This window comes from Cetorhinus maximus, chromosome 11 (genome assembly GCF_964194155.1).
Source record: "Cetorhinus maximus chromosome 11, sCetMax3.hap1.1, whole genome shotgun sequence".
Lineage (NCBI taxonomy): Eukaryota > Metazoa > Chordata > Chondrichthyes > Lamniformes > Cetorhinidae > Cetorhinus > Cetorhinus maximus.
This window is the reverse complement of record NC_135889.1, coordinates 17357906-17380594: the sequence shown is the minus strand read 5'-3', so window position 1 is coordinate 17380594 and position 22689 is coordinate 17357906. Positions and strand designations below refer to the sequence as shown.

Here is a 22689-nt window from a genome sequence, read left to right as displayed (position 1 = left end):
GGAGCAAAGTTTAAAGACTTTTTAGGTGACCGGGCAACTTTTTAAATTTCACGTAACTTTTTGTCCTAATGTCAATAGTGTTGTTAACAGTAAAACATAATCAAGAGTTCCATTTCCCCAGCCAAGGAGCAACAGGGAAAAAGCTGTTTAATTCAAATCAGAATTGATTCTTAATAATGTCTTCATATTTGAAAATAGCTCTTTAAAGCAGCTGTATATGCCATGAATAGCTAATCCTCTAAAGTAGAAATATTTCCTATTTGAATGAGTGGGACTAAGTTAATGTTGATGTTTTTGTTCTGACAAATTGTTCCTGTTATTTATCTTTGTCCCATAAACTGACAAATTGGATTTGTGTATAGCAATAAGTATATGTCACCATCTCTTGTTCCGCTGTAATGAATATATAGATAGCATCATTAATAGCTTTTCTAATTGTCCACCCTTCTGAATGTTCTAGGTATATTTCATGCAGATGTCTTCAGGAATGAACTACAGCCTAAGGTGACCTGTTGCAATTCCACTGTTCCATCTTTCTACTGCAGAAAACAAATTTGTTTGTGAGATGGACAAATTACATCAGCTACTGTGTTTTAGTTTAAGTAATGTTGATTAGGGTCAAATTGGGTTTAGATCTCATTTCTAGTACCATCAAATACAAAAACACAGAATATTTAGGTTGCTATAAGGTTCTAGTATGTCCACAGTTGGAGTAATGTGTTTAGTTTTGGTCCCCACACAAAGAGAGAGATATCTAGACTAGAAAAAGTACACAAGAAGGAACCCTATGATATCAACTCTCAAGAGCTTTCAGTTATGCAGATAAATCTCAAGAGTTTGAGTTATTTACACTGGACCAGTGATGGCTTATGATATATATAGGATATGATTGAGGTTTTCAAAATTTTAGTATATTGGCTACATTACAGTTAATACGTTTCTGAAATGGACAGTAATAGTTGGTTAGACCGATGAAATTCGTAGGTAGGAAGTTAGGTTAGATGACAAGAAGTTTTTTTTCTCAGAGCATCATTGGGAGTCTAACTAGATCCTTACAATAATCCCAGTTATGGGGGTAAGTGAATAGTTAATTATGATCATAAAGAGTCATGGACTTCTGTGGGCTTCTGAAATTTGTTCAATTCCTTAGGGAGATGAAAAGAAAATTTCAGATTTTTTTTCTGAATTGGCCAATCCAATGAGTAATTTTTTTGCCTCTCTCACGAGAAAGTGCAATTTAGGCTGAGCCAATGTTATAGACAGTTGCAATGTTGTTGGATGAACAGGCTTGAGGGGGCCTTAAGGTCTATTCTTATTCTTCCTTTCATCCATAAGTAATGTCAGATGAATTCTGCTGGCAAATTCTAGCACATGGAAATCAGAGTCCTTGAATTCTAGCTGGATAGCAGTCCTGACCGAGAGACCTGTAGTTGTGAATGAAAGGTTAAGATGTTGAATTTGAAATCCGTTAGGGTCTCCCCACGCAGGTTCAAAAAATGCAGCAAGCAGTTAAGAAGGCAAATGGTATGTTGGCCTTCATTGCGAGAGGACTTGAGTACAGGAGCAAGGATGTCTTACTGCAGCTGTTCAGGGCCTTGGAGAGACCACACCTGGAGTATTGTGTGCAGTTTTGGTTTTCTTACCTAAAAAAGGATATACTTGCCATAGAGGGAGTACAGCAAAAGTTCACCATACTGATTCCTGGGATGGCAGGATTGTAGGAGTGGAGAGATTGGACTAACTAGGCCTATATTCACTGGAGTTTAGAAGGATGAGAGGAGATCTCATTGAAACATATAAAATTCTGACAGGGATGGACAGACTGGATGCAGGGATGATATTTCCAATGGCTGGGGGGGGGCGTCTAGAACAAGGGGTCACAGTCTCAGGATATGGGATAGATCATTTATGATTGAGATGAAGAGAAACTTCTTCAATTAGAGAATGGTGAACCTATGGAATTCTCTACCACAGAAGGCTGTGGAGCCCAAGTCACTAAATATATTTAAGTAGAAAATAAATAGATTTCTGGACTCTAAAGGCATCGAGGGGTGTGGGAAGAATGCAGGAGTATGAGATAAAGGATCAGCCATAATCATACTGAATGGTGGAGCAGGCTTGAAGGGCCGAATGACCTACTCCTGCTCCTATTTTCTATGTTTCTATAACCTTAAAAGCTAAAATCACTTTGTACTCCCACTTTCAAGACACAAACTGAAAATTTTGAATGAATGAAAGCTACAGATGGTTATTAAGATGGTCTTATTTCAACTGTCTGTTAGGAGTTGATAAGACAAAGAAAGACAGTGCAATTCTGACAGTCACTGAAATGACCACCATAAACAGAAATATCATTGCCAAGGCAATGCATCATTAAACTACAGCTAACCAAAGAAAAGCTTCACTTTCAACAGTTTGTTTGACCATTTTATAACTGTATCTTAATAAAACAAAAACTGGTTGGAAAAATTGAAAGTAGTGTTTGTCTGATTTTCAGTTATAACAGGATTTTAAATGAACACACTTTACTGTATCTCCATCTGTGTGATATTTCCAGTTATCATTATTAACCTTACTTGGAGTGATATTTCTTTCAACTATTTAATTTGACAGTCACTTCAGCAATCCCAATTAGTTAACTACATCTGAAGAGCTTCCCTGGTAAGATTGCGATGGTTCTAAAAAGTAGTGATAAAGCTACTGAAAACTTTTCAACAGTTCATGCATTCAAACAGTAATAGACAGCCAATCTTCTGAACGTGCAAAAGTATGATTTGAATCAAATGGAAACATACCTGGAAATAAAAGGAACCTCACTTTGAACAGGAAACTATACAAATAAAATTTCCTCTAACCTTCAGCTCTCTGTGCATGTACTATTAACAATGTTGACTGGAAAATCCTATCAAAAATCTGCACACTAACTGGATTTAATCAGGAGCTACATGGTCCATTGTTTCAATCTGAAAGCCATCTGTGAGTCAAATTACTTTTACATTAATTACCATATGAATTTAATACAATAACTTTCTGATACAATTAATTTCCATTTGATTTGCATGATGTCAGCACTTATGCGGTCATTTTATTTCATAAGATCATAGAAACTTCAGCACAAGAAGCAAGCCAATATACCTGTGACAGTGCTAGCTCCACAATGGAACTAACTACTTCAATTCTTGCCTCTTTCTCCATACCTAACACTTTCTTTCCTTTTCAAGAGTTTGTTTAATTCCCTCATAAATGCTGTGATTGACTAAAGTTCAACAACCGCAATTCTATATGCTCTAAATTCCAAACAACCACAATCTTATATTTTCTATATTCCAACACTGCTTTCATTAAAAAATTTACTAACCTTTTCCTTTTTAGTATTGATCTATAAATGCATGTCCCTTTGTTAAGATTTCAACAAAAGTTTTTTTTAAAAAAAAAGTCAAAAATGTGAACAAAATTTAAGGATTTCTGAACTTTATAAAGGAAGATCTTAATAATTTACCATTTAATTTATGAAATATATGTAAATTTGACTTCTACCTAACAAATCCAGGAAAATGTTGCCTTTAACAAATGGTTTCAAAGTTATGAGTGTACATAAATGCGAAATGTAAATGATATCTATCATAAATTCTTTAATAATTCAAAACAAACATTCAAGTCAGTTACCCTGACATGATAATATGTAACTTGCTTTTGATAGATGCGGCACAATAGGACTGAGAAATCTATAATGGTCTAAACAGCAGTGTAATATTCAAGATACAATTCTTAGCAACTATACTGTACTAGGGCAATGTAGAATTAAATGTTTTACCATGGCTTTCATTGTCCTGCACCCGAAATAGTTGCACTTTAATGTAGAATACAGTGCTTGTCATTTGTCCAAATTATTTTTTCTTTTGTTAATTGTTGATCTCTTTTCAAATGTAAGGTGAAATCTTACATTCAAAGGCTAGCAATAGCAGTTATACAAAATCTAAAGTAAACTGTCACAAATTAGCATTTTAATTAGCAATTGAAACAAACCATGCCAAATAATATGCCTCTGCTAGGTTAAAACCTGTTAAAATCAAATAAATGTCAAAATGATGCTCTTTTAGACTTAAACAATCAATGAATGATATAGCATAAAAGGAGGGCACTCAGCCCTTTGTGCCTGTGCTGATTCTTTGAAAGAGCTATCCAATTAGTATCTTTCCCCTACCCTTTTTCTATAGCCCTGCAACTTTTTTTACCCATCAAGTATTTATTCAATTCTCTTTTGCAAGTTATTATTGAATTTGCTACCACCACCCTTTCAGGCAATGCATTCCAGAACATCGTAACTCGGTGTAAAAGCAATTTTTCTCACTGATAATTACCTTAAATCTGTGACCTCTGGTTTCCGAAACTTCTGCCACAAAAACAGTTTCTCCTTATTTACACTATAGAAACACTTCACAATTTTGAACAACCTTATTAAATCTCCCATATCCTTCTCTTCTCCAAGGAGAACTAGGGCCAGTCTCTTCAGGTAATAGCAGTTCCACATATCTGGTATCATTGTAGTAAATCTCCTCTGCATCCTCTCTTAGGCCTTGACATCCTTCCTAAAATCTGGTGCCTAACATTGGACACTACTCCAGCTGGATCACTTACGTTTCATTTAAATGTTGTCAATTAACAAGCATGTTTATGTTAGTGGTTAAATTACTGAATTAGTAATCTAGAGGCCTGGACTGATAATTTAGAAAATGTGAGTTCCAATCTCACAATGGAAGTTTGAGAATTTAAATTCAATTTTAGAAATTTGGGAAATAAAAGCTTGTATCAGTCAAAGGGGGCCACAAAGCTGTTGGATCATAGTAAAACTCAACTAGTTCACTTGTCCTTTAGGGAAGTGAACCTGTCTCTCTTACCCGGTCAGGTTTATATGTGACTTCAGTCCCACAAATATGTGGGTGACTATTAATTGCCCCATGAAGTGGTATAGCAAGCCATTCAGTTGTATCAAGCCTTGACCAAGAAGATGGCTCACCATCACCTTCTCAGGACAATTTGGTATAGGCAATAAATGTTGGCCTTGCCAGCGACACCCAAATACTAAGAATGAATAAAGAAAAAAATATGTATTTTAAACGAATTGAACAAGTTAACTCTAATGATAAGCCAATTTATGTAGTGCAACTTCCCTCTTGTTCTGAATTTGTATAAAAGGACTGTGTATTACAGATTTTTAAAGTCATTCTACACTTCCCCAAACATTTACACCCAATGGTAAACATGGTACCCATCACCAGTGATGACATAAGGCATTTTACATACTGATACAACAGAAATTCTATATTCCCATGATGTAATCTCAGCCTTTTATCTTTGTAAGTGTTCACTGTAATAATCGCAATTAAACTGTGAAAACTGCAAGTGCAGAACACAGGTTAAGAAGTGTTAGAAATGCACTATAACTCTATTATCAGTTAAAAGAGGAAGGGCAGATTAACATTCATCAGAATTAATGAAGTATTGCCACCTGAAATGTAAACAGCTCAAAGGAAAAAGGGTAGTTAATGTTTCAGACGGAGAACCTTTGCTGGTGTGAACAAACTGTCTCCACCTGAAATGTTAAGCTGTCTTTTTTTGGTTCTTGATATATCTTAATTCCCAGCATTTTTCAGATGAGACATTAAGCCAAGTTAGCTCTCTCAGGTGAACCTGAAATATTTCATGGAACTATTCTCTCGGGGTTTGCTGGCCAATATTTATCCATCAACCATCACTAAAAAATGCAAAATATCAGGTCACTATCACGTTGTTGTTTGTGTGAGCTTGCTATATGCAAATTGGCTGCCATGTTTCCTATACTATAACAGTGTAATTTCAGAAAGTACTTCATTCGCTGTAAAGTGCTGTTGGATGTGCTGAGGTTATGTATGCTGTTTTTATCTACAATCAAACTACTATCCCCAACTTACTGTACAATGCACAGTTAGAAAATAGTGTGATTTTTATTTTAATTAAGCCAATAACTTTGACAGGTGCAAAAAACTAATTCTGGCTAAAGCTCCACAGGTCTCAGTTGGTGTACTCATTTAAATTAAGGTTTTTTTAAATTTGAGCAGTCAGTCCTTCAATTAGAATGATAGTGTTCTAAGGAAACAATTACAAGTTAAATATAAATTATTTTGGAAAAAATAATCTGATTTAAAATGTTAAAAATAACTGATTTGCTATAAAGTTAGAGCTGGCTCATCAAATAATCTGACTGTTTTGTATTAAGAATAGTTCTGTATGTTCCTATTTTTAAAAAAAACCTATATGTTAAGCTGGTGGAGAAAAATGGCAATCAAAAGGTTAAACAATACTGTTTTGACAAAAGCTGCAAGGCCGAGACAAACCCACTTTCTTCCACCCCATTCCTGTAGCAAACTTGTTGCCAGTCCTGTCTGCACCGTCCTCACTCTCCCAATAATACTTGGCCTTGGGCCAGAGGTGTCATCTTACACACAAGATAAAGAGGGATCATTTTTGAGGGCAGATTGCCCCACCACCACCAAACATATATGTTACATTGTGTAGTACCACACTCCCTGCTGCTCCCAACCCCAGTTCCACAAAAAGTAATAATGAGTCAATAGTAAGAAATAATGTACAATACTAACACATTTTAGACAGAAACTGCAGGTTTCATTCCCGATTATTTCTGCTCTGGCAACTGCAGTAGAAATATGGCACCACACTTTGTCCCATGAGATTCAAATTAGATTTGCAGTAAAAGTATAACAAAGTAACCAAGGCCATTGAGAAACCTGAGTTTAAGAAAACTGCTGTAAAAATACCTGAATTAATATTACTTTTCTAATCTAAAATGCGAAAAGAAACCAAGTACAGCAGGGAAAACAGGGATCTCCACATTCTTTAAATATTTCATCCCAAAAAGCTTTGTTCATGTTCATACTAACCCCAAACAATATGTAATATGATTAACAGCAAAGGCATCTTGTTACTCCGTGCACCCCACCTGATATTAACCACTGCTAATGAATAGTCAGGCAGCAAACATCTTTCAGACATTTTTTACAAATTTCAAGCACATATAGTGTAATATGTTCAAATTCAACTTTTGCGCCAATCAAACTTTCTTTCAGAGCATGTCCAAAATCACAGTGCTGTAATAGTATGTAATGTAGTGGACCTTCCAAGAAAGTTAAAATGTACTCCTTTTCAACAGAAGCAATATTTTCCATTAAACTTTCATTTTATTCCAATAAAAATCAATTGTACTTAAAATTTGGAAAGAAGTGCAAAGGAATTACTCAATCTGTACAGAAAAAATAATTTTCAAAAGCTCAAAAACATATTTAAAGCGTTCAATTACTTTCTCTCACTCTAGCTAAATTTCATGAATTTTAAACCATAATAAAAGTATAGACAATTCTGATGATATACCTGTTACTAAAAACAAATATTCTTTTCTAGAATTGTTAATTTTAGAAGTAAGACAGATTATATCAAAAGGAGCATACAGCTTCTCTCTTTGAATATATGTTTTGCATTGATCTTCCAAATTACTATTATGCCTGGGAGCACCATAACCCATATTTGTATCAGCTGCATGGAGCACCTTCTTACATTTCAAAACTATGTTTAGTAACGTTTAACTTACCTAGCTTAGCCAAAATTGCAATAGCTACTTGTGTAATCTACGAACAACAGACAGTGTCTGCCATCTTCCTTTGGTAGAGAGCAATGTATCAGCCAACTCTTCTAGCAAACAATTTTACATCAGTTGGTAACATTCATGGCCACAGAATATTTCCTAAACACCCAGGCATATTTTCTGAATCCAGCATTCTGACAAATGGAACAAACTGTGCCAGGATTGCAAATCAAAAATATTCTGATATGATTATTTTCTATAACAATTTTGTGGCTTACTGTAAATTAGATGGTGTGGAAAATAAGACAGAAAATAATATAAGGTTTTAAGAGGTATTAAAACTGACTGAAGTGGTTTCACGTGCAGCAAACTACATAGTTATTTTCTGAAATTCTACTTTTATTTACTATTTATACTCAAACTAAAATTCTGAATGCTGTTCTCTCTCAGACAATTGTGAAATATTGAATTAATAATTTTTTAAGAAACCAAATATATTTATTATTCAGAATATCTTTCTAATACACATAAAACCTCATAAGAGCGTAAACAGTTGCCACTTAAACCCAAATATATCCTACCTGGCAAGAATGAACATAAATTTCCAAATCCATAAGTTCCATAATTTAAGCCACGAAGTAAGTTCATATATACGAGTATTAAACACTCTTTGCCGAGTTTCTGCTCAGAGTGTTGAGTGCTGTGCTATGTGCTGTGGTAACAAATTCGGAGAATAATGCTGGTGCAGAGTAGAAACTAACACAAAAAAGGCACTTACTGTTAGTCATGTGACTCAGAGAGGTGTACTGGCCATTGGGCGTGCTTGTGGTGGGGACCACCACCCGTGAGTGCTCCATCTTGGGAGAGAAGTCATCACTACCTGTTCCAATGAAAAGGTCAGTCATCACACAGTAGTTAATAAAGCACAGTTCTTGTTTCCAATAAATAATTCTTGTGAAATATGAGCTATTTGTGTTCTAAGGTTGACTTAAACATGAAATAAAACAACACTGCTTGAGCCAGAATGAAAAGATTGATTTATCTCTTAGGGAATTTACTGTGCATCCTGTCTTAAAAGCATAGTTCATTTTTAAATGTTTACTTCCTTTGGCTGTTATAAATTTAAAGAACAGGACTCGATTTAAAAAGCAGCAATTGACATTATTGAGCACGCAAAGAACTATTATCTGGAGAAGCTTTACAACTTTAAGGTAAGAATATTTCTTAATACTGTTTAAAAACTCACCACCACCAGTGATAGGGCCATCAGTAGCCTCTGTTTCCATCTTCAAAGTGCAGTGCTGTAAGAAAAATTGACAGAAAATGTCATGCCGGATGTCTTATTCGTCACTGAAATGTGCTAACGGTAATTAAAAGACACCTGCGATCGTGGAACCCTATCTTTGCACTGATACTACACCTCCTGTATAGTGTGGTGATAGTTGCACGATATGACTACATCTTCCAGAAGGCTGAAGTTTGCTTTTACAGGCATTTTTTAAAAATCAGTATATGTAAAACAAACCCAGTACTGAATACTGTGTGCATCATCTTAAGTAAATGAAGCTTATTTCATAGTTTTGTTACTGTTGTAGAAGTCATGGATTTTGGCAGTGTCCTGCATCCAAATTACAATGGTGCATGAAGTGACTGCAACCTTTGTCAGAGATCAGCACAGTAGCTAACTAGAAGATTCAAGGGATATATTTCCGCGAACATTTCTTCAGCCTAACAAGATGGGTAGCTGGTCAGTTCCTGGTAACGTGTTATCATAAAATTCTCTGTCTGTCATATTAAAACATATCTTTTAAACCTTTTTCAGTTACTGTAATTCCTTTAACCTATTACTGTGAATTAATCATATGATGGCATTAATTAGTTACTGAAGAATAAAACAACCTAAACTTGTTTTATTTGCCATATTTCTGTAATGCACTAAAGTTTAGCTCTAAAATTTATAACTCAATGAAAGTCAAACAAAACTAATATATTGAGAATAGCAAACATAAACCCAGAAACCAAACAATTCTTGACGCCCAATACAATTATACTCTTTATATCAATCCTGAGAGATGAATTAGCATTGAAATTGAGTGAGACTCTGATACGTGACTACTTTTTTCTCTCCAGGATAATTGACTAATCTCAAAAACGAATCGGTACAAAGAGTTAACAGCTGTGTATTAATCTGAATAATCTATTTCTATTGATCGCAACATATTTTTAGCCATGACGACAGGAAAGTTGCGTTACTTACTGGAATAAGGTTATTTCTCCACTTGCCTCCAGCTACTTCCCTGAAAAATGCCAATTCTATGTTCCTCTTTCTGCTATGTTTTATATTAGAGTCTGACATACTATTTACAGCCACAAACATCCTGGAATGAATATTAATCCAGCGACAATCTACGGCCCAAACCAATTACTAGGTACCTATAAATAACAGTTAAAATGAGATATTTACATAGAACCAATATGCACACTTGTTCTAATATCACCATTAATACACACGTACAACAAATCAGCCGAATCGAACCCAGCTCCTACGAGTAAAAGCTGAAAACTGCGTCAGATACACTGCAAGAAACAGGAAGAAAAGTCCCACCAACAAAAATGGTTAAAACACTCTAGCACCGTTTACGTTCGCTCACGCCAACATTTCCACCTTTCTAGCTTACAGATCGGACATAAAGCGTCAAAGTCAAGCAGCTGTCAGTTCTTGCCGGTGTTAAGGATAGAGTGCAAGGTATGGAACGGGTGTTGGAAAAGTGTTCAGGAATGTCAACGTACAGTAAGTACTTCGGAAGAGAAAGAGGTCAGCGTCTCGCAATGCGATTAACAAAAAAAACTTGATACACCGGTTCCTAAGGAATCGACTAAAAGAGAGGGAGAGGAGCAGGCTTTTAGATTCAGGCCAAGTTACCAGGATTGTTTAAATGGCCCGTGGCAAAATATTATTTCTTTCAGTGGTATGTGACAGGTCAAGTGCTGAGTGAAAAAAAACCTTTTCCTTTGACATAGATAATATCAATCGGGAATGAGCAAAAAGGTAATGGGTGGATAATGCCAATGATCACGCTCGATCCTTAACTCATTCATATTTACTGTCCAATGATTCCTTAACAACTGTGGTGCATGATATGGGTGCGATTGCTATCAACAAGATTCATGGCACTATCCCAGCCACCATATGAATACGACGGGATTTACTTGGGGCTGCAACAAGTCATTAGGTCTGTACAGTATATGTTCAGGTACTTTTAAAAAATCTCCGCTGGATCAAAACTGATCTGATTCGTTTTTCTGACTGGTGCGGAAGCAAACCTTGTGATTACCTCAGTAATGGGCTACGGTCAAACAAATCCATCACAATTCCCTTTAATATTGCATAGAGGCGAGCTGTTGAATGTGAAACCCTGTTAATCCAGCAGCCACTTCCTCCATCTTCACCATGGTAGTATGGGAGTTTGTCAAGCTCCGAGAAACCGAACCGCGCGGTTCTGCCTCTCGGCGATCGACTAGAGCAAAGATGCACTCCAGCCGACACAAGGGAAACACCAAAGATAAGAACCACACAGAAACCCAGCCAAAGATTATGGCACATAAAGCTTCTTCTTTTGTAGCTGCTACACAAACCTGTCGCTAACAATGCTGGCAACACTCCTATTACCGTACAATAAATTATAAATGCATGACAATCAGTATCAAATTGTAGATATTAACGACTGATATTAATAAACGTATCCGGGCAAGTTATTAAACATAAGAACCAGACGATAATAAGGAATTGCACTGTAATTAGTTGTAGGCCATTTTCGATTGGATACATATGTCAATCTCAGAAATTTCTATTCATTTCACCCACATGTTAGCCCATTTTAGCAGTTAGGGCAGAGAGATTATTAAAATTTGATATGAAATGCTGTCGAGAAGATCCAATGAAATACGTCTATTACGGATTGAGCAGACTCAATGATTTATGTGTGAAAAAAACAATTATTTAAGTGGCTGAATATGTCAATTATAACAATATTGCATAGTGGATTTTTGCAGTTTTGGGAATGACAACCCAGGATCTGTGCCATAACAATTATGGTCTCCAGTGACTGAATAAGTGGCATTCTGTTTCATAGTATTGGATTCTCCAACGTATTTGGGATTACATTGTGCGATTTGGCAATTTGTTTAAATCAGTGGCCTTGATGATAGTCACAGGACAGTGATCTGAAAATGCATCAGTTGCAAAAATCTTTAAGACACATTGATTATTAGTCGATATTGCTGACATCTTGTCTGACAGCATCCGTGGAGAGAAAGACAGAGTTAACGTTTCGAGCCCGTATGACTTCTTCAGAACTAAAGAGAAATAGAAATGTGGTGAAATATATACTGTTTTGGGGAGGGGTGGGGGAGACAAGTGAAGCTAGATAGCTTCCTTAAACAGTATATATTTCACCACATTTCTACTCTTTAGCTCTGAAGAAGAGTCATACGGACTCGAATTGTTAACTCTGTCTTTCTCTCCACAGATGCTATCAGACCTGCTGAGTTTTTCCAGCAATTTTTGTTTTTGTTTCAGATTTCCAGCATCCGCAGTATTTTGCTTTTATCTTGCCCTTTTTGTGTCATTTATATAAAATCACACTAGTTTGCAATATGGGATTCACTGCTGTGTATAATTTAACTAGTTTGAATTCAGTCATTTTAAAAAAAATTCTTCAGTGATCCCCAATCTTTAAAATATTTTAAAGATCATGTAACAATCTTATGTACTTTCTCACGATTTTACGTTGTCATCACACTTCTATGTTCTAGTTTTTCCCCCATTTACATTTCATCCATCGTAGTCAAGCAGCTGCACAACACCAACTGGGTTCAGGTAATCAATAATGTTTCAAGTTGATAAATTGATTAGACAGACCACTTTTACATAGTACTTTTTAAACAGAGCACCAAATATGTCATCCCCAGCGTTTTAATGTGGAAAACCAGTCATTTATCAACTGATATCCACAAGTGATCCGGCCACCACTCAGGACCAACATAAAGTTCGTCAGCAAAATAGTATTAAGTTCCACAGAAACATGCGAATGCTTTACATGGTGAGAAGGACACACAAATGTCTAAGCACTGAGGGTTAAAAAGCAAAATTCTTGGACATTTAAGCCTCACATGGGTAATGTTTCACGATGAGTTTCGAATTCTTGAAAAATTTTGAGTTCGTTTAATCCCAAATGACAACTAGGATCCTGTAATATGACTTTCATGTTTTTCCCTGAGAATACAACTATCATTCGACAACTATGAATAATGTCCAAACCCAGTTTTTATGTTAAAAGAAAGAGACGGCTTTCTGTATTTTTCTCTCTCTGAGAGCACTGGATTCTGAATTTCAGGTTTCTTAGGGTTTATGCGAGTACCTTAATTTATGAATGTCAAAAATAACCAGAAGAGGTATACGGAACGTGAATCGTTTATCTGTATGTCTCCTAAAGTCACGTTTACTTTTTCATTAAGAAACACACTTGTTAAACGTTTATGCCATTGTTGTAATAGCATATAACTTTCCTCAGATTTACCTACGGGTTCATTCAGAATACCTTTGACCTAGACAACAAGAATGCATACTGGAGTCTGACTGAAATCTCTGAATGTTTTCTCATGTAAATTTAAATATACACGTTTTCTCTTAAAAACAATTTACATAGCTTGGGTTGGCAGAAAAATTACAAACGGTTGGTGTCTACTCGCTTATAATCAGGGAGCAAATTAGGAATTAAGAAGGCCCAAATTTATAAACAAGCTTTTTTTTAAACACACTAGTAAATTGCGGTTGTCCAGCGAAGCTTTTTAATATACAAGGTGGCTAGCCAGATGACCGGCATGCTAGAAACCGTCTCCACAGTGCCACCTATTAGCTGCAGCTTCCAACTGCATGGCTACAGACTGTTTACATGCAATATTTGAATTTTCTGTTTAGATAGTTGGATAACCAAACCTCCAGGATGCCTTGGAGTCTCTAGGAACAAGAGCTTAATCCCCTAAACAAATGCTGTGAGCATCTATGAGAAAAGTCATGGGGAATCTAAAAATATGCGTTTTTTCAACACTTTTATTAAATATAAACATTTGGAGATGGGGAAAAGGAGGGCCAGGGATCATCCAATTGGGTAACAAAGAGTCTGTTTGCTTAAGCAATTGGAAATTTCCAATTGGCACAAGAAGGCTGTGCCCCATGAGGAAATACATGCCAGTAAGACCAATAGCGGGAACATGGTAGTTGGAGGCGAGGCGTCATGTGCTGAAACCTCCAGGAATACATCCAACTAAATTTAGCAGCTCTTTTTTATAGGCAGTTTCAATGTTAACATAAAAGTCTCACCAAAATTATGACAGCAGGAGGTTGGGTCAAAATGTGCACATACACAATGTTTTTGTTGTTGTTCACACACACAAATAAACATCCAAGGCCAAGTGCAATCTTCAGGTAAAGTGGGGTTAGAGGGTGAGGCATAATTGGGTAAAGGTGTGCAGATTTAATTTAGAAGTTTTTCAATCTGTCCTTCTGAATAATAGATTTAACTTTTATTATAGTTAAATGGCAAACAAAACAGCAATCTGGGAAGCATTGAATGAAGCATAGGAGTTTCCCTGGAGCACAGTACAGAATAGAAGATGGAAGGCTGAGCTACTGTAATGCCACCACTGGTTAAAGGGTGAAATCATAGTGGGGTAACTTTACATGGGCAATTATAATTGGCCAGAAGAATTAATACTGGGAAAAATTAACAAGGGAATGTTTGGAAGCTTAAATACAAGTTTAGCATATAGATATCTGAGACACAAAAAATTTGAAAGAAAATATTTTTATACATGTGTGTGAATATATGGGAATGGTAAAGATTTTTGTTAATTGTTAAATACAACCACTGAGGGATAAAGAAGAGACTAACTGTGGACCATGAAAGTATGGCAGAGAAATTAAATTAGTATTTTGAATCACTATTTACAAATAATAGTGCAAGTGTGAATGTGGATGTATGGATGGATATGGCACAATTATTATAAATAACTGCAGAAAAAGAATTGGTTTTGAAAGAGTTAGCAGAACTCAAGATGGTTAAGTCACTGGACTCTGATGGCATGTACACTAGACTTTTGAAGAAAATCAGAGAGGAGATAGCAAAGGCTCTGGCCACAACTTCTCAATCCTAACTATGTAAATTGATTCATGGGACTAGCGAGTAGCAAATGTAACATCATTGTTCAAGAATGGAGATAAGGATAAATTGAGTAAATACAGACCAGTTAGTACATCAATTGTCCGTAAATCTTTCGAATCCATAATTCAAGACCAAATTAGGAAACATTTAGAAACACATGTATTAATCAAGAAAAGCCAGCAAGAATTTATTTTTTACAAGTTTTATATTGACCTTCGAAAAAATGACAGGTTAAATGAAGAGAAAGGTAGTACATGTAAAGTAGATGGCATTCCATAAGGTGTCTGATAAAAATAGTTAGAAAAATTCAAGCATTAGAGGAAATGGAACATCATAGATACAAAGTTGTTTGATGGACAGAAAAGAAAATATAGAGCAAATAGGTTTTATTCAGACAGGAGAAGTTCTGGATATGGCATGACCCAACCATCGATGCTGGATCCACTTTTGTTTTCAGTACAGGGTGCAGATCATATAAATTTGGATATAGGGAAGAACACAATTTCAACATTTTCTGATGGTATAAAAGTAAGAGGTTTGGAAAACAGTAAAGGGGACTGTAAAAGACTTCAGAAATACATAAACAGATTAACAGACAGGTTTATAAATTGGGAGGAAAAACAAAAGAAATATACAGTTAATAGAAAGACACTGGAGTGTGGATGAAGAGAGAGATCTAGAGGTTCAAATACATAATTCCCCGTAAGTACAAATGCAGAACAATAAAGCCACGAAAAAGGCCGATAGAATTTTGAGTTTTATAAATGGGAAGTACAAAAGTAAACTAGTACTATATGCAATTTTGGGCATCACATTATAGAACAGGCATTAAAGCCACAGATAGCACAGAGCATAGTTTCACCAGGATGATGCTAGGGATGAGAAACTATAACTGAGGAGAGATTTGAGATATGAGATATATTTCCACTGGTACGGATAAGGTAAAGAGATTTAGAGATTTTAATGTTATTGTTTTGATAGAGAAAATAGTCTTTCCTTATTCATTCAGATTGGAGAGTCAATGATGAGAAATATCAATTTAAAATTGTCACTAGAAGATTGGCGGGGGGCTGGGTAGGAGAAATCTGTTTCTCTTGTGGTTTGTTGCAGAATGCGATAGTTTGCTACAGGGACAGGTTGAGGTAGAGATCAATGTGAATTTTACAGGAAAATTGGATAAGTATTTGCAGCGGATGAAAGTACAAGACTACAGGGACACATAATTTTGTATTGCTTGAACAAAGGGCTTCACAGACAGAAAGGGTTAAATGGCTTCCTACTGTGTTATAATCTTCCATAAATCTTAAAATGCTTAGCCTCCACCATTGAAGGTGGGCAGGGATAATGTTTTTGCCTCTGTTAGGCTGCAAACAATATATCTTGAAAACTAATTAGTGGATTTCAATGAAACTTGGTACACAGATAGGGTATGGCCAAGGAAAAACTGATTAGTTTTTGACCAAGATGCGGGTCTGGATCCTGGATTTTTTTTACAGGACCCATAAGCACTGGGAGATAAGACAAACTGGCTTTTTTTTAGGATGTTGTTTTATTTAGAATGTTGTTAATTGTTTTAGAATGTTGTGGATTGTCTCAGCTGCCGTGGTGCTCTTTGTCACAGCTGTCAAATTGTGAGCAGAATTTTCAGAGCAGGTTGTTGGATATGGATTGGCCTGAGGCCTCCTGAGTGAGTTGGAAGCTCTTAATAAAAATATTTCTTTTTTCAGCTTTGTAGTTACAGAGCATCAACCAAGCAGGGTAAAGCCTCTACTGCATAATTGTAATAGCATTGAGTTAACACAGCATGGCGGAGGTATGTGCTCTATTGAGTGACCTCTTCACCTGTAATGAAATGGTGGACGAGGGTCTTGCCTCAAGAACACAGGAATTAGGAGCCGGACTAGGCCATTCGGCCCCTTGAGCCTGCTCCACCATTCAATAAGATCATGGCTTATCTGATTGGGGCCTCAACTCCACTTTCCGGTCTGCCTCCATAACCCTTGACTCCCTTGTCGATCAAAAATATATCTAACTCAGCCTTGAATAAATTAAATGATCCAGTTTACACTGCTTTCTGGGGAAGAGAATTCCGCAGACTAATGGCCCTCTGAGAAAGAAAAATGTCTCCTCATCTCATTTTTAAATGTGAGACCCCTAATTTTCAAACCACGTCTCTTAGTTCTAGACTTCCCAACAAAGGGAAACATCCTCTCAGCATCCACCCTGTCAAGTCCCTTCAGGAACTTACATGTTTCAATAATATCACCTCCCATTCTCCTAAACTCCAATGAGTGTGGGCCCAATTTTCTCGACCTTTCCTTATAAGCTAACCCCTTCACTCCAGGAATCATTTGAGTGAACCTTCTCTGAACTGTTTCTATGCAATTATTTCCTTTCTTAAATAAGGAGACCAAAACTGTACACAGTACACCAAATGTAGTCTCATTAAGGCCTTGTACAGCTGTAGCAACACTTGCCTACTTTTATACTAGGTTCCCCTTGCAATAAATGCCAACATTCCATTTGCCTTCCTAATCATTTGCTATACCTGCATAGTGACTTTTTGTGATTCATGTACCAGGGTACCCAGATCCCTCTGTAGCATTGAGTTTTGCAATCTCTCTCCATTTAAATTATGCTGTGTTTCTATTCTTCCTGCCAAAGTGGACAAGTTGACATTTTCCCACATTATACTCAATCTGCCAATTTTTTTACCCATTCACTTAACCTATCTAAACCCCTTTGTAGACTATTAGGGTGGAATTTTCCATCCTGCCCATGGTGGGTTTCGTGGCAGGTGGGTGTGGAAAATCCAGTGAGAGCCCAAAAATCAGATTCCTGCCGGCGTGAAAAGTTTGCAATTTTCCCCTCACCTCTTGAATAGGAGGGTGATAGTCAGTTGAGTATCCCATTGAGTAGTGACATGAACACCATTTGCATTCATTACCATCTCAGGAATGCACATTAAATATGCTTCTCACAGAATTACATGGCGCCTTCCAATCTTATGTCATGCAAGCGGGAATTTGCAATGGTCTGTTTCATGTATGAAAAAGAATGGGGTGCAGTGGTCAGCCCTCACTTCGCTTGTGACTTTGAGGTGAGTGCAACATTCAAAGCCTATTTGCAATAGCACTGCTCTGGTTTTGTTGCAATGCCAGTGAAATGCTACACTGCTGGAAGTGTAGGAATCATCTGCTCTGGGTGGGTGCCTCTGTAGTCCGGGAGGACACTGGGTGCAACTGTACAGCAGCACTCAAGCAGGGCTATATCATCAAACAGAGTCCAACATTGAGACTTGATGGGGGGGGGGTGGTGCAGTGTAGTGTTGGTCTGCTCCCGGTAGGTGTCTCCGTAGACTGGGAGGACACAAGACACAACTGTGCAGCGGCACTCCAGGAGGGCTGTTTCCTCAAACACAGGCCGGCATGTGACCTGAGGGATGTGGGGAAGGATGATGGGCATGCGAAGGGGGTGGGAAAAGTGGTGCGGAAGAGGTTGGATGGAGGTGAGGAGGTTGACGGAGACACACGGGGGGGAAAAGGGATAGGAAGGGGGCAGGGGAATTTGACGGACACACATGGGAAAAGGGGTTACGAAGGAGTTGGAGGGATTGATGGACACACGGGGGGAAAAGGGGTAGGATGGGGTTGGAAGGGGATAAGGGGATACATGGAATCAAAGGGGTAGCAAGGGGGTAGTGGGTGTTGACGGGCACACGGAGGCAAAGGGGTAGGAAGGGGGTAGTGGGTGTTGACGGACACATGGGGGCAAAGAGAAAGGAATGGTTTGGAAGGAGGTGGGAGATTGACAGACACACAGGGGCAAAGGGTTAGGAAGGGGGTGGGTGGTTGACAGACACACAGTGGGAAAAGGGGTAGGAGGGGGTTGGAAGGGATGGGGTATAATAGACATATGGGGGGGGCAAAGAGGTAGGAAGGGGGTGGGGGCTTTGACAGACACATGGGGGGGTGGCAAAGGGGTGCATAGGGGTTGGAAGGGAGTAGGGGGTTTAACAGACACACGGGGGCAAAGGGGTAGGAAGGGGTGGGGGGGTTGATGGACACACAGTGGGGATGGGGTCAAAGGAGTACGAAGAGGATATGGGGGAAGGGGAATGATGGCAGGCAGAGGGGAGTCTGAGGGGTGGGACGCTGGAGCCCGACAAGGGAATCTGAAACGCAGACACACAAGGGGTAGAATGGGAATTCCACATGTATGAATGGAAGGGGATGTATGCAGACTCCAGAATAGTAAAGGTGGTGGGGGCGGGCAGGGGGGGTGGTGGGGGTGTTAGTGTGGTACAAGAGGGATGGGTTGTACAGAAACTCATGGGGGGGTGGGGAAAGTGAGACAGTGTTGTGATCAGTCATGAGGGCACTGGGGAACTCACTGAAAGATAGTCAGAGTCCTTGGTCTGGGGCCAACAGGTAGGAATGAGAGAGGAGACAATTCTGGGGCTCTATGGACCTCACAGTCGGGGTGAGAGAGTAGAGACAGTCCTGGGACTCTCTGGTCCTCACAGTCAAGGTGAGAAAGTAGAGACATTCCTGGGGCTCTGTGGTCCTCACAGTCAAGGTGAGAGAGTAGAGACAGTCCTGGGGCTCTCTGGTCCTCACAGTCAAGGTGAGAAAGTAGAGACATTCCTGGGGCTCTGTGATCCTCACAGTCAGGGTGAGAGAGTAGAGACAGTCCTAGGGGTCTCTGGTCCTCACAGTCAAGGTGAGAAAGTAGAGACATTCCTGGGGCTCTGAGGTCCTCACAGTCAAGGTGAGAGAGTAGAGACAGTCCTAGGACTCTGTGGTCCTCACAGTCAGGGTGAGAGAGTAGAGATAGTCATTGAGTGTAGCGGGCCATGTTGCAGGGCTGTGCATGGCACACATTGTACTCCCATTCCAGGGAGAGGCATAGCCTGTGTGCTCAACCGGGATAAGGCCCAGCTTGTGCAGGGCATGTTCACAGTCAGTGGCCATGGGCTTGTCTGGCTCGGTACTAGGCTGCAGATGGTCATAGCTATGGAAGACATCTGCAGCCTGTAGATGAGGAAAACGTAATGAAGCGGGGGTATTCGAAGCTCTCTTGTGGGGCGGGGGGTGAGGGAGGCGTATCCTCTGAATGTGACTGTGCACACTGCCTCTAGATCGGGAGAGGTGAGGTTCACAAGGGACATGGGTATGTCAATAGTGATGGGTTCAGGTGGGAAGAGTTGGAATGTTGACCACGATGGCAATGGGATCCAGTATTACCGGGGGAGGCTGGAGAATAACAGGAGGGAGCTCTATCAGCACATTGTGAGGATCCAGGTAAACGGAGGGACCCGAACACTGACAGGGGGAGGGTCAAAGCTGGTCTCAAAGGAAAGACCATCTTAAATAAACAAAGTAGTGGCAAAACTAAAAAAGAATCTGCACGGGAGGGGTCAGAGGCAGTGTGGGAGGAGCACACAGCTGGACTAAGGGGCTCTTTCAGGGGGCACACTCAAATTTCTTAGAGGCACAAGATAGAAATCGAGTCAGAGCTGACAGAAAATAGGATGACTTCTTTGTGAAGGTTGCCATTGGAGTCAATGCCTTTTGCTGTGCAGTAACAGGAGAGTGCAGGAGTAATTGGCTTCACATTACAGTTGCTCCATTTCAACATTAACACACAGGAATGTGAAGATTGGGTTTGCAGGCAACAGTTAAGAAGGCGCAGTCGCTGCATATATGGCAGATCATCAATGAAAGCCTCCATTTGCATTCTTCAACTGGCATGGATAATGGGCCGAAGGGTCTCCAGTCACAGCTCAAAGTTAACTTTCATCAGTATGCCAGATCTGAGATTGGAGGACTGAGTTTGGTAAGGTGACTCATGTCATTAATGCGTTCAAACTTTTTCCAACCTCTGTGGGATTGAGATGTTAAGTTTCAGGGTCGGCATCTTGGTTACCTCGATCTGTGCGTTTGTGCCTCAGATACAAGGCTGCATCAGTGACAAGACTTGTAGCACAGACACCGCTCGATAGGATGACAGTGACATCTCATTTGCCAATATGAGCTTTACTATTTATCCCTGTTATTCATTAATGTGTTATATCAATCAGTCCACAGAAAGAAGGAGAAAACAATAATGGAGCCTGGGCTCAAGGCTGCCTTCTTGAGAGTTCTCATCGAATGGAGGAGAAGAAGGAATCTGCGCGGCTTCGGGAGGAAGCCCCGCCTGAGGTCCAGGGTCCACGGGAGCCCCAGCAAGAACCAGAGGATCAGGAAGATAGACCCATACCACATGGGTGACTCGCTCAACCAAGGGTCTACTGAAGAAGACTCTTCTATCTGCAGATGAGCGGGAGACAATGCCGCGCATGTCTGCTCTTGTCCAGAGTTCTGGTAGATCACATCTGTCACATTATGCGGAGGGATCTAACGCCCCATGGAGTGGGAGGTCATCCCCCGCCAGTAGCCCTGAAGGTCACCGCCATGCTCAATTTTTTTGCCTGTGGATTGTTCCAGGGATCCACAGGGGACTTGTGTGGCGTCCCATAGTTTATTACACAGATGCATGAAGAAAGTCACAGATGCCATCTACAGCAAGGCTCATCAATATGTGAGGTTCACACTTGATGAAGATAGTCAGGCTGATAGCTGCAAACCCATTTAATCTATCTCAGGTTTCCCCTAGAGTGCAACTGACTGCACCCACATGGCTCTGAGGACTCCATGGCATCAGCTCCAAATGTTTATCAACCGTGAAGGGTTCCACTCGATCAATGTTCAACTGCTGTGTGATCATCGGAAACATGTAATACACGTTTATGCCAGGTACCCTGGGAGTTCCCATGACTCATACATCCTGAGTCACTCCCAAGTGCTTTCTGCACTGGATTGCGTTTCAGCTGCTGTTGCCAGCCATTCTGACATGGCTTGCTATGGCCTCCTAGGCCAGAGATATGGGGCTGGTGTGCTACTTGGAACCATCCCTGGGGTAGAGGACATCCCAGTGCTGGCATACTCCTCCTATCAAAGTCTGGAGGGCATTGTGGCTGAACTTGGGTGCAGCCTCCTTTTGGTTTGCAGCCATCTCTGTGGGTCTCCTGGAGACAGCTGAGCTGGAAAGAGTGAAATGTGTGTGCTCGGTTGGCGTTTAAATATGGTGCCTGGGCCTTCGACCTCATTAGGTAATGGTGGGGTAGACGATTCAGTTCCCAACACGCCATGTGATTCAGCGAGATACTCACTTGTGCATAATTAATAAGCTTCCTCATGTGGAATCGGATGCGATTTCTTGCCACTCCGACCAGTGGGAAACACACCGTGAAACCTGCCTGCCACGGCACTTAGTTTCAAAAACGGAAAATTACATCCTTTATATCCTCTTGACAACTTAATTTCCTACCTATCTTTATGTCAGCAAATTTAACTACCATATATTTGGCTCCTTCATCTAAGTCATTGATGAAGATTGTAAATATTTGATGCCCCAGCAATGATACCTGTGGCACTTCACTGGTTACAGCTTGCCAACCCGAAAACGAGCATTTATCCCTACTCACTGCTTCCTGTTACCTTACAAATCCTTTATCCGTACTAATATGTTACCCCTTACACGATAAGTTCTTGTTTTATGAAGTAACCTTTGATGTGGCACCTTATCGAATGCCTTTTGGGAAACCAAGTACACCACATCTACACATTTCCCTGCATCCACCTTGCTTGTCATTTCCTCAAAGAAGTCTATTAAATTAGTCAAGCATGATTTCCTTTTCACAAAACCATGTTGACTCTGCCTGATTTTATTATGATTTTCTAATTGTCTGCTTTAACCTCCTTAATAATAGATTCTGAGATGTTAGGT

General features: G+C 39.3%; 1 protein-coding gene across 11 annotated transcripts in view; it reads right to left on the bottom strand.

Annotated features, from left to right (window-relative positions):
- LOC144686414 (zinc finger protein Helios-like) overlaps positions 1 to 22689 on the bottom strand; it is a 143578-nt gene that overhangs the window by 86262 nt on the left and 34627 nt on the right. For 2 of the 11 annotated variants that reach the window (XM_078551571.1, XM_078551572.1), the window contains exons 1-3: positions 9894 to 10029; positions 8883 to 8937; positions 8415 to 8516 (exon numbers count right to left, since the gene is read on the bottom strand). In XM_078551571.1, the coding sequence (XP_078407697.1) occupies positions 8415 to 8516; positions 8883 to 8937; positions 9894 to 10013 (277 nt within the window). In that variant the 5' untranslated portion in view covers positions 10014 to 10029. Of the gene's footprint in view, positions 1 to 443; positions 463 to 8217; positions 8369 to 8414; positions 8517 to 8882; positions 8938 to 9893; positions 10034 to 10151; positions 10236 to 10301; positions 10401 to 10971; positions 11144 to 22689 lie in introns of those variants that run through there. The other 9 variants (XM_078551574.1, XM_078551575.1, XM_078551576.1 and 6 more) reach the window with 8 other exon arrangements.